The sequence below is a fragment of the Chionomys nivalis genome, chromosome 6 (genome assembly GCF_950005125.1).
Source record: "Chionomys nivalis chromosome 6, mChiNiv1.1, whole genome shotgun sequence".
NCBI lineage: Eukaryota > Metazoa > Chordata > Mammalia > Rodentia > Cricetidae > Chionomys > Chionomys nivalis.
The window spans coordinates 67,094,562-67,110,767 of record NC_080091.1 but is presented as its reverse complement, the minus strand read 5'-3'; the positions used below and the strand labels follow the sequence as shown (position 1 = coordinate 67,110,767).

Sequence of the window (16,206 nt, the reverse complement as noted above, 5' to 3'; positions counted from 1 at the left end):
GAAGCTGTTTATTACAAGGGAAAATGAACCTCTCACGCAGGGACTACAATGTATTACCTGTCTTATTGTGTCGCCTTCCTGGTTACTAACGGTAATCATTTTATCCTCACCACCCAAAGCAAGAAGATTCTCTGTATTCCAACATCCGCATGTGATTTTCTTAGTATGTTTTCCTGAAAAAGAGACAATTTTTGCAGACACATGGACTTTTCAAAAGAATAAAAGATTTGTGATGCTAATCTTATGTGCCATGGGAATGAGCAATCGAGGGATTCTACTCTCGTCCAAGCCCCTGGTGTCTAGGCAACCTTATTTCAAATGCTCTATCACGAAGCTAGAAATTAAGATAATGGCACATAACGTTTTGTCTGGATTATATACACAGGCCCCAGCAGAGAACAATGTTTTCCTCTACAAATTATGTTGATTTATCATAGAACCAAACTTGCAATGGTAATATTTTAAGAAAATTAATCCCAAAGCTACCATTCAGCCTGTGGTCTCATAAATCCTTGATATAAGCTAACATCATTCACAATTTTAACTGCTCATGATAACTACAGTATAATCTACAGTAACACTGAGGTTACCATGATAACTACAGTAAAATCTATGGTAACACCGGGGATACCACGATAACTACAGTATAATCTACAGTAACACTGGGGTTACTATGATAACTACAGTATAATCTACAGTAACACTGGGGTTACTATGATAACTACAGTATAATCTATGGTAACACTGGGGTTACCATGATAACTACAGTATAATCTACAGTAATACTGAGGTTACCATGATAACTACAGCAAAATCTATGGTAACACTAGGGTTACCACGATAACTACAGTAAAATCTACAGTAACACTGAGGTTACCATGATAACTACAGTATAATCTACAGTAACACTGGGGTTACGATGATAACTACAGAATAATCTATGGTAACACTGGGGTGACCACAATAACCACATATAATCTACAGTAACATTGGAGTGACCACATAACTACAGTATAATCTACAGTAACACTGGGGTTACCATGATAACTACAGTATAATCTACAGTAATACTGAGGTTACCATGATAACTACAGCAAAATCTATGGTAACACTGGGGTTACCACGATAACTACAGTAAAATCTACAGTAACACTGGGGTTACCACGATAACTACAGTAAAATCTATAGTAATACTGGGGTTACCACGATAACTACAGTATAATCTACAGTAACACTGAGGTTACCATGATAACTACAGTATAATCTACAGTAACACTGGGATTACGATGATAACTACAGAATAATCTATGGTAACACTGGGGTGACCACAATAACCACATATAATTACGGTAACATTGGGGTGACCACATAACTACAGTATAACTTATGGTAACATTGGGGCGACCACATAACTACAGTATAACCTAAGGTAACACTGGGGTGACCACAATAACTACAGTATAATCTACAGTAACACTGGGGTTAACCATGAAAACTACAGTATAATTTACAGTAACACTAGGGTTACTATGATAACTACAGTATAATCTACAGTAACACTAGGGTTACCATGATAACTACAGTATAATCTATGTTAACAATGGGGTACAAGTGTGAGTGCTCCCTAGTGAGACTGTGTTAAGAAGGGGATCCCCTCACTACTGTATCACACCACTACAGAACAGTAGGAGACAGATGTCTGTGTGTGCTCAGTTTCCTGAATATTTTCCCACTGTGGATGGTTGGACCTAAGGACGCGTGCCCGTGAGCACACAGAGGGCACCTGTGCACTACAGCAGGGCACAAGGAGACAAATTATGTTGAGAATACAGGAAATTGGACAGAAAACAGGAGGCTGTCTCATGACAGTAGCCAGGATTGCAACCTGGGCATGACTGGACGGAATACCTAAGACACTTTCTGGTCCATCAAGAGGGCTTGGGGGGTGTTAGATCTGCAGTGCACATGGGTCTCGCACTGAGGATGCAGAGTGAGAACTTCATGTGTGAGTCTAGCCCATGGGTTGAAGAGATACAGATTCAGGAGTTCTCAGGTCACAGAGAGCATTTCGAGTCAGGAGGGCAGGGCACAAAAGCGAAGGGCACATTTAGAGAAGAGCCTGCCTATAGATGGAGAGATCACGTTGATCACAGACTAAAGAACTCAGGTGGTTCAGCTATATCAGGGTGGGAAAGGGTTGTATGAAGAGAGGCCGAAAGATGCTAAAGACAAAAACCTTTCAAAATCACATATGTCTGTCTGTCTATCTATCCATCCATCCACCCACCCACCCACCCACCCACCCACCCACCCACCCACCCATCCATCCTTCTGTTGTGTGCATATGTGCATGTGTTTTCCACAACAGCACACATATGGAGGTCAAAGGACAATCTTTGGGAGGTGACTCTCTCCCTTACTGCATGGGTTACAGGAACTGAACTCAGGTTGTTAGGCTTGGCTGCAGGTGCCTTTACCTGCTGTGCCACCTGTCCATAAACTCCTTTCTTTACCAAGGAGAGGGGAAGAAACCTTCCTTTTTCTTATACACTGTCACACTGCTCGAAACCCAGGCTAAGCGTGGCATCAGTAGGAACAGCTAATAGAACTACCTGACCTACTTATAGCACTCTGGTGACTGAAATGGGAGACTGGCATTATTAAACTATCATTATGACATTTCTGTATATCAGAAACCCGTGAAGCAAGAAATGCCAGCATCTAGTCGAGTCAAAGGAAATGTACACCACGAGATGCAGATTTGATTTCTAACAGTGCTGGTGGATCAAGCAGCTGTGAGCGGGGTGACCTGATTTTAAGACAGTTAAGAAGAATGGCTGGAGAGATGGCCCAGTGGTTAAGAGCACTTGCGCTCTTCCAGAGGACCCAGGTTCAATTCCCAGCACCCACATCAGGTGGCTCACAAACACCTGTATCTTCAGCTCCAGGGGTCCAATACTTCTAGACTCCATAGGCATCTACATTCATGTGCACAGAAATCAATACCTATAGAAAATAAATCTCTAAAAAAAGCTAAGAGTAAACAGAGCTGAGCCACAATCCCAACCAAGTTTGAGAGAAGCAATGGTATATTTATCCAAAGGCACTAAGATGGGTAATTAATTAGAATCTTTCAGGTACATTTTATATGGTTATTAAGCAAGAATGTGGGCAGAATCATATTCATATTAAATACTAAGATCACAGCAACATCATGTTCATACGGTAGCCTGATATGAGAGATCATGCTATAACATACTATTTCCATGTGCATCCAGTATCAAAACCTCTGGGGCTTATAAGTGTACTGGAGGACATGCTCAGAGATAAAGCGGGGAACAAAATGCCTACTGGAGTCATACAGGAATTTATATGGCGCTGCGCAGTGGTGGCGGACACCTTAATCTTAGCACTTGGGAGGCAGAGGTAGGCAGATCTGAGTTCAAAGTCAGCCTGGTCTACAGAGCGAGTTCCAGGACAGCCAGGGCTACACAAAGAAACCCTGTCTTGAAAAAAAAAAAAACAATAAACAAACAAATAAATTTATATGGAAAAAGTTGACTTTTGTATCTGGGAGGAAATTTTAGTTTGGTCTTTCAAATAGATTAATGATGCTTCTATTTATCTCTCATTATTAAAAATAAAATCAATACTGAGGAGATATCTGTGAAAATCATTTGAAATGACTCACTGCTCTTTCTCACATATACTTTCTGACATGTCCTGTAGGTGTCGCTATCTCCAGCGCTCGCCGCCTCCCTAGAGCAGCAGGGATGCTTTCTCTGGCCACATGCCTGCCCTTAGCCCTGCTCATTCTATCACCCACTCACCAGTGTGAGGCTACAGCGGAAAGGGTAACCTTCAAAGGTATTCAAGGGGCCGAGGCCAAGCGAACAGAGTACTTCATGCAAGGTCAAATGGGCCATACATTCTGAGGCAAACTCCTCATAGACCAACTGGTGTTTGGAAAAAAAGTGGGGTAAGAATTGGCAGCGTGGGTCCTATACGCAATCACCGAATGTTTCAGTTCTTAGCAAGCAGGGAGGAGCCTTCAAGGTCAGCAGTCTAGGATGGACCAGGGAAGCCTTTCTCTACAGAGAAAGCGTCTCAAACACGTAGAGTGCTTCTGCCAGAACCTACCGAGAACAGGAATCTTTCGAGATGTCTGATGATTATAAATGAGCAAATTTCCTTTAATGGTCCCAACCGCCAGGAAACTTCCAATTTTTGACCAAAGAAGGAAGGACATTTGATCCCTGTAATATTAAGACACATATTACAGAACAGTTCACAATCATAATCCTCTCATACTTCATGTATAACTTTACCCTCTGCTTAGAAGCTGAAGTACAACAGTATAGCTCATGGGCTTTTAGCTGTAATCCCAGCACTCAGGAGGCAGAGATAGACAGATCTCTGTGAGTTCGAGGCTGCCTATAGCTACATAGTAAGACTGTCTCAAGAAAACAAACGAACAATCAAAAAACCCATACAGCTTATAGTTTTTAGATGAAGACTAAGTGCTACAAGAATTTGGAGGCAACAGAGAGATGGTTCAGAGACTAAGAGCACTGGCTGGACCCAGGTTTAATTCCCAGCACCCACATGGTAGCTTACAACTGTCTGTAACATCAGTTCCAGGAGATCCAACACCCTCTTGCTGGCCTCTGAAGGCACCCGGAGTACATGTAGTACAGACATGCATGCTGGCAAGCCCATACACATAAAATAAAATTAAAATTTTAAAAGAAAAATTGGAGACAGTACAAAATCATCTTGGCAGCAGTTAAGAGTCAAAATACTAATAAATTATGGATATGGACCCCAATTTAGTTCTTATAGAACCTCAAATTCATGGCTGATTTGTGTTACTGATGATGATTTTAACTATAACTATGGTAAAAAATATTAATGGACAATCAAATTGCCAGACCACGGTCCAAGAATTGAGTGAGGAGAATTCTGAGTGCTTGTGAGAACCCTCCAAGAAAACAGGACAAGAGCCTTATGGTCTCAGTTTCTTCAAAACACGGAGTGACTCTTGGTTTTGTGGACCCGGAAGGAGACAGTTCACTTCAGATTCTTCACTACAGCTGGCTATTGTTATTTGTTTATCTGCCTCTACAGAAAACCATGTTTTACCACATGGGATTTGTCTTCCATCTTCAGCCTGTCGGCCACGTGTGTCTTGCCCTTGTGATTGTACACTTTACTCACGTGCCTCTACTTAACCCTCAGAGAATAAATTGTCTGGTGCTCTGAGTGAAGTTGGCTATTGCATGAAACTTTAGTCTACCTCATTTACTGGCACCGTCTTCACCGTTCCTGTGAACGCCTCTACAGCTAGATGCACTTTTTAAAAGGTAGCTTTTGAGGTCTAGGAAGACGGCTTGGTAGATACAGCGCTTGGTGCACAAGTGTGAGGAAGCAGAGTTTGGATCCCCAGAATCCATGCAAATGCCTGGCGGGCCAGCCTGTAGTTTTAGTGCTTGTAAGACAGAGGGGGGATCTGCGGAGCAAGCTGTCTAGACTACCCATGTTGGTAAAGTCTGGGTTCAGTGAATAAGGCGGAGAGTGACCCAGGAAGGCTCCCCATGTCAGCCCCGGTCTCCACAGGCACACATATAAAGGCACTGCACACACACACGAGGGGGACAAGGAGTTCTCCTTGACATGACAAATGAAAGCAGAGGAAGTGTTGAGAATTCATAACCTTAAGGATGTATCTTGGCTGAGCATATATTTCAGTGGTAGAGCACTGGAAACAAAACCTTGGGTCAATTCCTAGCTACAGCAAAAAAAGAGAAGGAAAAAGGATTGTTTGTTGCTCCATCACTATTACAAAGTTGTTCAGAATCAGAAAGCACTTTTGTCTAAAGGTTTTTTCCTAAATCACATTTATTTATTTGCGTGTGTGGGAACGACACCACAGCTAAAGGACTGCTTGTAGGACTTGGTTCTCTCCTTCCACCATGGCCGTCCCAGGGATCAAACTCGGCTCATCACCCCAGGGCCTTCTGGCCAGCTCCCAGTTCCTGCATATATTCTAGGACTCACGGGCTGCCTATTCTATGACTCTCTACAAAAGGGCATGAGAACTCTTTGGAGACTGAGGGAAGAAATCACAGTGGGTCCAAAATAACAGTTCTCAAAAGTTATCTCAGAGGCGGCAGCAGCATCCCAAGGATGTACTGGAAATGTCACTTACCAGCTCCCATCTCAGACCTACACAGTAGAAACTCAGGGGGTGGATCTAGCTATCTATGTTACTGACTCTCCTAGGTGATTCTTGAGCACCACAGATAGAGCGTGCTTCTGTCTTCAGAACATTGAGTAAGGACAAAGGTTAATCTGGAGGAGACTCTCTCTGGCTAAACCTGGAATCAGAGCACCAAATTCTTAGTGCAGTTGATGGAAGTTGAATCTGTGAAAGGTCATACATTATGATGAGGTGACATACAATATTTGAGGTGAAATATTAATGAAGTATATGAAAAGTTAGCTGAAATAACTGATGAATAAAGTTAACAGTAACAATAATATCATAGTTATAATAAATACATATGATAATAAAGTAAAATTTAGTTAAGAATTAATATCAGAGGCTGGCTAGATGGCACAGCTGGTGAATACACTTGCTACCAAGTCTGATGGCCCAAGTTCAATCCCTGGGTCCACACACAAATGCTTGCACACAGTCATGCACACATATATACAGCCATGCACACATGCACAGTCATGCACAGTCATGCACACACGCACACAGTCATGCACACAGTCATGCACACATGCACACAGTCATGCACACATACACACGTCCATACTCCTACACAAAACAAACAAATGAATGCCAACTGAAAAGACTGCATTCTTCTTTCGGGAGACACGAGGAGGTGAGAGGACACCCATGGTGTCCTTGCTGTCCACTTATTTGAGGTATGGTCTTTTATTGTGCGACACTGCAGTCATCTCACCTCCAGATTTTCCCATATCAATTTTTTCTCATCATCATTTTGATATGTTTACCAAAAGACTTTCAAAAGAAGCTACTTCACAACCATAGCATCTTTATTCTTTTTTGGTTTTGTTTCAAAACAGGGTCTCTCTCTAGTCTTGTCTGTCCTGAACTTGCTATGTAGACCAGGCTGGCCTCAAACTCACAGAGATTCACATGCTTCTGCTTTCTGAGTGCTAGGATGAAAGGAGTGTGCCACCACACCTGGTATAGACATCTTTATTCTAATTAACGGAAGGATTACATAAAGTAGCCATAAAAGGAATGATATTTTCCTTCCTAAGAAAATTACTCAAGAAAGACATGGTGGTACAGGCTTCTAATCCCAGCATTTAGGAGGTAGGGGCAGGAGGATCAGCAGTTCAAAGTCATCCTTAGCTACACAGTGAACTTGAGGTCAGCACGCGCTATATGATATCTTTCAAAACCCAAACCAAGCTGGGCGGTGGTGGCACACGCCTTTAATCCCAGCACTCGGGAGGCAGAGGCAGGTGGATCTCTGTGAGTTTGAGGCCAGCCTCCTGGTCTACAAGAGCTAGTTCCAGGACAGGAACCAAAAAGCTACGGAGAAACCCTGTCTCGAAAAATCAAAAAAAAAAAAAAAAAAAACCCAACCAAACAAAGTGACTATCACAACACCAAAAAGCCCCCATCATTGCATCTCCAAAGTCAATGTAGTAAACACTATCAGCATCAAGACAACAAAGATCATATTTCTCAGTGAAAACTTTAAAAAGAATTAAAAGCCAACAACAGCAACATCACTCAGTGAAAAATTTAAAAATAACTACAAAGTTAGGAAATGATAATTACACTGATATGGCCAATACACATTGTGTGCATCTATTAAAAATGTCATATTATATCCCAATAATAAGTATAATTACTGACATTAATAAAAATGATACAAATAATAAAAGTATTTTGTCATTTAGTACTTTATATATCACTTAAATAACAACAGAGTTATCCTTACCTCATGCCATTGTCTAGCTGGCTGGTCTTGTTTGTGTTGGCATCCCACAGGTAAATGCAACTAGACTTCTCAGCAATCGCCGCCAGGATATCCCCATCTTTATCCCAATCCATGGCAACACAGTTGCTTTTAGAAAAGAGAAAATCATTACTGCCCACTTCTCAAAAGTCAGAGAGAAGAAACAAATACCTATCTAATGACTTCTGCCTCCAACAAGACCACTCAATACTTTTACTAGGACATGAACGTCCTAAAATGAGAAATTCAACCTGATATCCACTAGCAATACAAGACTAATCTCAATATTTCTGTTTTTGTTTTTGTGTTGAAGAAGTGGAAATTTTTTTCTTTTGGTTTTTCAAGACAGGGTTTCTCTGTAGCTTTGCTCTGCCTCCCCAGTGCTGAGATTAAAGGCGTGCGCCACCACCGCCTGGCTGGGATGGAGAAATGTCGAAGTTGTATTCTAGTACCACTTCCGTGCACTATGCTAAAGAAAACTGCATGTAACAAATTATCAGGTTTTCCTGAGTCCTATACAAACATCATCTTCCAGGAATATAAATTCATCAAGCATTTCTACAAATGAATTAAAAATAAGAACTAATGGGTAGCTTTTAAAATATGTTCCTTCTTTCCTTCCTTCCCCCTTCCTTCTTTCCTTTTCTTCTTTCCTTCTTTTTTGACAAGGGTCTTCTTATGTAGCTCTGTCTAGTTTGGACTCACATGTAGACCAGCCTGGACTAAAACTTGCAGTGATCCTCCTGCTTCTGCCTCCTGAGAACTGAAATTGTAGATGTGTACCAATTTGATAGATATCTATTATTTATTTATTGGTGCTACTAGGGCTTGATTCTAGGGCCTCCATTATGTCAACCAAATGCTCTACCACTAAGCTGTATCCTCAGCCCTGTAGTAGGTAATTTTCTAAGACAAGTTTTTTAGGTTTTTTAAAGTTAACATACAAAGTAATGCATTTCATTATGTAGTGAAAGGTTGTTTCATATTTTTAAAGCAAAAAAGCACTATAAAAATGCAATTCTACTAGATAGGTAGGTAAAACAAAGAAGATCAAGGTTGGTGTGCTAGCTAGTTCTATGTCAGCTTGACACAAGCTAGAGTCAGCAGAGGAGAGAGTCTCAGTTGAGAAAAATGGCTCCATGAGAAAAAGTCTATAGGGCATTTTCTTAATTAGTGATTGATGTGGGAGGGCCCAGCCCCCAGCCCATTGTGGGTGAGGCCACCCCTGGGCTGATGATCCTGGGGTCTGTAAGAAAGGATGAGAAAGCCAGCAAGCTGCCCTGTTTGAGTTCCTGTCCTGACTTCCTTCAAGGATGGGCTATGATATGAAAGTGTCAGCCAAATAAACCCTTTCCTCCCAAACCTGCTTTGTGGTCATGGTGTTTCATCACAGGAATAGTAACCCTAACTAAGACAGAAGACGGCAGCAGGACAGCGAGGTACTGCTGCGACAGACCCAACCAGATTGTTTGGGGAAGGACTTTGGCCCTTTGGGCTAGAAAACCCATGGAGTCTTCAAAGCTTGGTGAGCTGTTCTGGGAGAGTGTAGAAAATACAATTTTAAGAGAAATACAGAGGGTGGAGGCCTAGTTTATGAAGTTCGGAGGGAAGTTTGAGAGTCATTCAAAGACTATCAGGATCACTGCATATTTTGAATTAGCCATGATTTACAACTATCAGAACCACAAAGAGAAACCTTGCTCTTCTGGGATAATCAATGCTTAGCTAGAGCTGAGAAACTAGCAGTGATTGAGACCGACATCACTGAGGTGAAATATTCTGTGTTTCCTGAGAGTCGGCACACAGAAGCTGTGTTCCAGAGGCAGCCAAGGTTGTACCTCATGTTGGCAGCTGAACTTGGTAGTTTAAGAGTCACCCAGGTGGTGCTGGTTTTGAGTGCATGCAGGGGTCATGGAGAGCAGCTGAGGTTTGGCACTGGGAGAGGTCAGAAGAGGCCATTGGTGAAGTTGCAGCTTCTGTAGCAACTGAAGGCCCAGGATTGAAGGAGTCGTGAAAAGAAGTTGAGGCTCGGCACCATCAAGGGAGGCTGTAAGAGGTGGTTGGTGAAAGTGCAGCCCATTTGCAGCAAGATTGTCTGTGGGACAGCCTATAGAGCATTTCCGTAATTAGGATTGATGGGGAAGGCCCAGCCCATTGTGTGGGCGGTGCTGTCCCTGGGTTGGTGTCCTGGGTTCTATAAGAAAGCAGACTGAGCAAGGAGCGAGCCAGTAAGAAGTCCTTCTCTAGGGTCTCTGCATCAGATCCTGCCTTCAGGTTCCTTCCCTGTTTGAGTTCCTGTCCTGACTTCCTTTCATAATCAACAATGACATAGAAGTGTAAGCCCAACATACCCTTTCCTCCCCAACCTGCTTTTGGTCATGGTGTTTTATCAGTGCAATAGTAACCCTAACTAAGACACCAATTGTCTTAGTTAGGGTTTCTATTGCTGCAAAAAGACACTATGACCACAGTAACTCTTATAAAGTCATTTAATTGTGATGGTGGCTTACAGTTCAGAGGTTCCGTCCATTATCATCATGGTGGGGAGCATGGTGGCATGCAGGCAGACACAGTGCTGGCTGCATCTTGATCAGAAGACAATAAGTAGTGAACTGTGACACTGGAGTAGCTTGAGCACAGAACTCAAAGCCCACCCCCACACTAACACATTTCCTCCAACAAGGCCACAACTCTTAATAGTGCCACTTCCTTTGGGAGCCTTTTTTATTTTAAAATATTTTTTTAAACTTTATGTATGAGTACTCCGCATGTACACCTGAGTGTCAGAAGAGGGCATCAGATCCCATTGTAGATGGTCATGAGCCACCATGTGGGTGCTGGGAATCGATCAGGAGTTCAAGGTCATCCTCAGCTACATACTGAGTTCAAAGCCAAGTCTTGCTATAGGGAATCCTATCTCAAAAACAAAATCAAAAGAAAATCATATATGTGTGTAAAATATATAATGCATAGATACAATGTTTTTAACTTTATAATTTCTCCAATCTCAAAAAATAGACTTCTTGGGCTGGATAGATGGCTCAGGGGTTAAGAGCACTGACTGCTTTTCCAGAGATCCTGAGTTCAATTCCCAGCAACCACATGGTGGCTCACAACCAGCAGTAATGAGATCTGGTGCCCTCTTCTGGCATGAAGGCATACATGCAGGAAGACCACTGTATACATAATAAATAAGTCTTTAAAAAAACATAAAAAAATAGACTTCATTGATATAATGCTATTTTTCATTTTGGATATTCTTTGCTCCTGGGTAGTGACTAAAACATACTTTATTTGGCAATTATTTTATTCATCAAACAGTTAAGATGTGTTTGGGGACCCTAATATCCTTTAATGGTCTCAGAAACTTTGGGAGCATAGAAGAGGAAAATTTTCAAATTGTTGATAAAATCACTTGCCAATTAAAGACTGACAATTAGACAGCATTTTATTTGTCTGGAGATTCTTTTTGGTCAAATCTAATTATGAACCCAGCAGCAGAATTCAGATGAGATCTTTATGCAACCAAAACAGGTGTCACCGAGACTGGGCAATTAAACTCACACAATTTACTCAAAGCAGCTTTCTACTGAGCGCCTTCTTTAGGCATAATCACTGGGCGACTATTTTCATCTCATTCCCTAAAATACAGCAATCAGAAGCAACAACGAAGAGTGCGGGAGATGGCAAAAAACGCTAGCCTCAGAAGCATGGGACAGACCAGGTGAGAGAGGCCGGGCCAAGACACGCAAACAATGGGGCCTGGAAAAGTCATCAACAAACTGGACAGCAGTCATGCATGGAAAAGCACAGCAGCACGCGTCTACTGAGGCCAGGGCGTCTCCAATGGGAGCCAGAGTAGAGAACACTGCACCATTCATAGCACCCGGTCTACCCATGCCTTAGAATGGGATCCTGAAAGGGGAAGGCATCTTCATTCTCTAAGAATGCACGAAGTAACTGTTCTCCAGTGACTTACTGAAGAGGAATTACCAAAGGAAATACAGGTTGTGTCTTCCTAATGGGAAAATCCTTATTTTATAATTTTCATGTGTATGGTGTTTGTATGTATATGCATGTTTTCATGTGTAAGGGAACACATGTGTGTGTGCGTGTGGAGGCTTCAGGTTCATGCTGGAAACCATCCTCAATCACTCTTCTTCCTTATTTATGGAGGCAGGGCCTCTTAGTCAAACCCAGAGTTCGCCTACATGGCTAGTCTACAGCCAGCCTGCACTAGGGGTCAATCCAGTCTTCGTTTTCCAAGGCTGGCATTACAGGTGAGTCTTCCCTTGTCCTGGCATTCTATGTGTTCTCAGGATCTGAACTCTAGTCCCCATGCTTGTGTGGCAAGTGCTTTAGCCACCAAGCCATCATCCCCAGCCCGAGAAATGTTATTTTGGACTCACTTATCCTGCTCACATAAAACGTCCCTGTGAATATTTATGAACATAGATATAAACTCTAATTCAAGTGCCACACACATGCTTTGCTAATTTAGCATAAAGAAAAATCCCGTTTAGAGAAAACAAAAGAGGAGACGGGCAACTCATTTGATTTAATTTTAAGACAGCAGTCTTTTTCTTTTTTCTGTCTTATAGACGACAAACAGCTTTTGATCCACCCCTGTACTTACCCAGGTAAGCTAATTTCACTTCTTTTTTGGCCATGGCGATCAAAGATTTTAACAATACAGTCAGCTCTGAAAGCAAGTAGAATATAAAATTTAATTATTTCTCTTATTTATCTAAAAAATTAGGATCTATATCAGTTGACTTCAATGTTCTTTCATGGTAGTTTTTAAATTTGTACTTTTAAAAGTTGTGATCAAGGAAGAGATTCTGTAAACTGTAATGTTAATGGGACTGAAGATTTATTTCAACCAGAATTTACACTAAAGAGACAGTACGGGCACGGGTTAGGTGTGGATACATGTGCACACAACCATTATTTAAAATATTCACTCTTTTCTTACCCTGTTACTGCAAGGAAGTTTCCAGATGATTTTTGCCAGGCAAACTGTATTGGTGCACCAAGCCATGTCTTTTCCAGCAGGGAGAAAACACGCTAAAAAAGAAACACAATTTTTACATTTTCAAAACAATTATGAATGAATTGGTCAGAAAATATGTCAAAACTTAATCATGCAGATATGTAAGCTACAGAATGAATGATGGTGTTTATTAAAAAAAAAATAACAATGAGAGCCAGGTATGGTGGCATACACCTTTAATCCCAGCACTTGGCAGACAGAGAGATCTCTATCAGTGTGAGGCCAACCTGGTTTACAAAGTGACTTACAGGCCAGCCAGGGATACAGTGTGAGACCCTGTCTCAAAACAAACCAAAAAAAAAAAAAACCAATAAAATAAGCAAAACATAATCAACCAATCAAACACAAATAGTTTGTGCAGCAGAATGGTTTTTTTTGATAGCTTTAATTGTTGGCACAACCTAGTGTCATCTGGAAAAGGGGTCTCAATGAGGGCCTGTCTCCACGGGGTTGGCCTGACTGAACTGTAGAAGAGAAATGACTGAGAACAAGCAAGTGGGCATGCTTGGATCTACTGCTCTCTACTTTTGACTGAAGATGGATATGCCTGGCTGCTCAATTTCCTGCCACCGTGCCTCCTGTGCCTAGTGGGCTGTAAGCTGGACCTGTACGATGAAATAAGCCTTGATCCACTCAATTCTTTCTCTCAGGTAAGTCTATCACAGCAACAGAAATGCGACTCAACATAAAAGAGAAGCTGGGTGCTGGTGGCGCACGCCTTTAACACAGCACTTAGGGAGGCAGAGGCAGGTGGATCTATGTGAGTTTGAGGCCAGTCTGGTCTACAAGAGCTAGTTCCAGGACAGTTAAGACTGTTACACAGAAAAACCCTGTCTCAAAAAACCAAAACCAAACGGTCTTCATCTGTAGCTCTTTTGAGACGGTCTTCATCTGTAGCTCTTGCTGCAGGCTGCCCTCACACTCACAAAGACTCACCTGCCTCTCTCTGCTTCCCAAATGCTGGTGTTAAAGCTCTGTGCCATGTGAGAACATTTTTAAATGTTTCCAATCATTAACTTTAAGAAAACGCATCACAGTGCTTTATGCACACCAAAGGAATTTAAACATGAGTTTCTTAATTGTGACCCATATTTGGGGGATTAAATTTAACAAAATTACTATTTATAAGTCTTGGATGATTACAACAGACCTATCTAAAATGCTTACAATCCCTTTAAATTATCTTCTTTTACCCACTATTATACCTATCTCTTCCTTTCTTTTTCTTTTCTTGGTCTTTTTGAGACAGGGTTTCTCTGTGTAACAGCTCACAGAAGTCAACCTGCCTCTGCCTCCCCAAGGTGTGGACAACAATGCTGGCTTCATGGATAATGTTTTTGCTGATTACATGTTGAAATAAATTTTGGAGATACTCATCAAAACAAAACATTATCACAAATTTATCTGTTTCTTTAACAACCTTATAGTTGCTAAAAGTTAGAAATTTGAAATTTCATTGATTTATATTATTCTTATATCAGACTTCAAATCTAGACTAATTGGGAACATGATTCTACATGAAAAATATCAGATTTAAAAGGCCACCCTTATCTAGGTAGATGCAGTTTCTATACCACTGCAGAGGACTTGGGGCTGAGTGGCAACACAACTCCTCCAATGCTTTCTGAACACATTCTGTATCCACCTCCTGAAAGCCAGTGTCCCGGGCTATCAAAAGTAGAGATGTGCTATGATTCCAAGCAAATACAGGTTGTCCAGCATGGACACGCACACGTATTTAACAACATCTTACTCCTGCAACTGTGTGACGACATTGTCAGCAAACCTTATTTTATTCCCTTCATGGCAGATCTGCCTTGGGCTGTGTTCTTACAGGTTAGTTTTCTTCCAGAGCTCTATAGCCACTCTAGTACAACTTAGAAATGAAAATTACAGCTTTCCAACCAGAAACCCAAAGGTTTGCTTCTTATGTATTGGGTATAGGCATTACAGCAACTCGCTATAACTCTCAAGCGAAGATTCTCAGCTATAAAGAATTTCTACCTATCTGATACATCATATTGGAAAGTGAATCACATCTGAAGCGAATCATGCAGAATTATCTGCCAATCCAACTGACACAAAAGCCACCGTGAAGCTTTAGGAAAGCGAAAACCAATTTCAGATCGGCTTTTCCATTTCTTTGCCAGAGCAGGGCAGGGTAGGTATCTCTGAGGAAAATCAGAGGAGCAAAGAAGCTGCAGCTGTGGGATTCGCAACAAATCCGATCGTAGAAAACCTTCGTGCAGAGGACGACGCACACAAGTGTACAGATTTAGATTTCTCCGCCATGTGTTAGCGACCAGCAATTTGTACACTGGATGGGTCACAGGCGAAGCAATTTTTGATTACAGTTTTGGAGACTTTTCATTCTCTCTAGGGCTCTGGGCCAGTGGCTTGGCTTGCCGGTGCTGAGCCACTGAAATGAGGCAGCTTGAGGCACAGGGTCACCTCCACGGCGACCCGTCCCCAGCGCTGAGAAGTTCGGGCATCCTCAGCTCCAGGCTTCTAGTGGGTTCCGGAGGGCACAGGCCTCTGTCTCCGCCTGCTTTCAGAACGTCCTTTCCCCTCATCCCTACAACCCCCTCCCTCCCTCCCGCTCCCGGGGCGCATTCCTCCACCCCTCAGCACTCCCGCGGAGGGACGGGGACACAAACTACTCAGAGTCGCGCTGCGAGAGCTGAGGAAACCAGCGGCGGCCGAGTCTTCTCACCCCGCTGGCTTTTGTAAGTTATTTACCTTCATTTCCAGGCTCCAGTGGCACCCCCGATCTTGCTAGTGCGCAGGCGCACCAGAACTCCCCTGCCAGGCTACCGCGTTCCTGTCACCTAGGAGACCATGCAAATAGCAGCCAATCAGCGAGCGTGGGGCGGGGCTTCTCTGGCGTCTTCCTTTGAGAGAGATGGGCAGGGGGGAGAGAGTCACGTGTGGAGGCGGAGCTAAGTCCCAGGAAGTTGAGGGTCAGGAGGGCTGGTCAACTTCCTGCCTGAGCTCTGATTGGGTGAAACCGACTCCGGGAGGCGGGCTCTGTGGACGGACACGGTCCTCAGCAAATCTGACGAGAAGAGGCCGGGGATAGCGGGAGAGGATGTGGCGTGATCCCAGGAAAAAGGCGGGAGTAAAACGTTGGCAAACAGGAGGCAG

The 16,206-nt window shown here is 42.6% G+C and overlaps 1 protein-coding gene across 3 annotated transcripts in view; it reads right to left on the bottom strand.

The window, feature by feature from the left end:
* Wdr19 (WD repeat domain 19) overlaps positions 1–15,848 on the bottom strand; it is a 64,313-nt gene extending 48,465 nt beyond the window's left edge. For all 3 annotated transcript variants that reach the window (XM_057771019.1, XM_057771018.1, XM_057771020.1), the window contains exons 1-6: positions 15,802–15,848; positions 12,985–13,076; positions 12,646–12,711; positions 7,992–8,117; positions 4,141–4,256; positions 58–173 (exon numbers count right to left, since the gene is read on the bottom strand). In XM_057771019.1, coding sequence (XP_057627002.1) covers positions 58–173; positions 4,141–4,256; positions 7,992–8,117; positions 12,646–12,711; positions 12,985–13,076; positions 15,802–15,807 — 522 coding nt within the window. In that variant the 5' untranslated portion in view covers positions 15,808–15,848. The remainder of the gene's footprint in view (positions 1–57; positions 174–4,140; positions 4,257–7,991; positions 8,118–12,645; positions 12,712–12,984; positions 13,077–15,801) is intronic.
* Between the last annotated feature and the right edge of the window lie 358 nt (positions 15,849–16,206).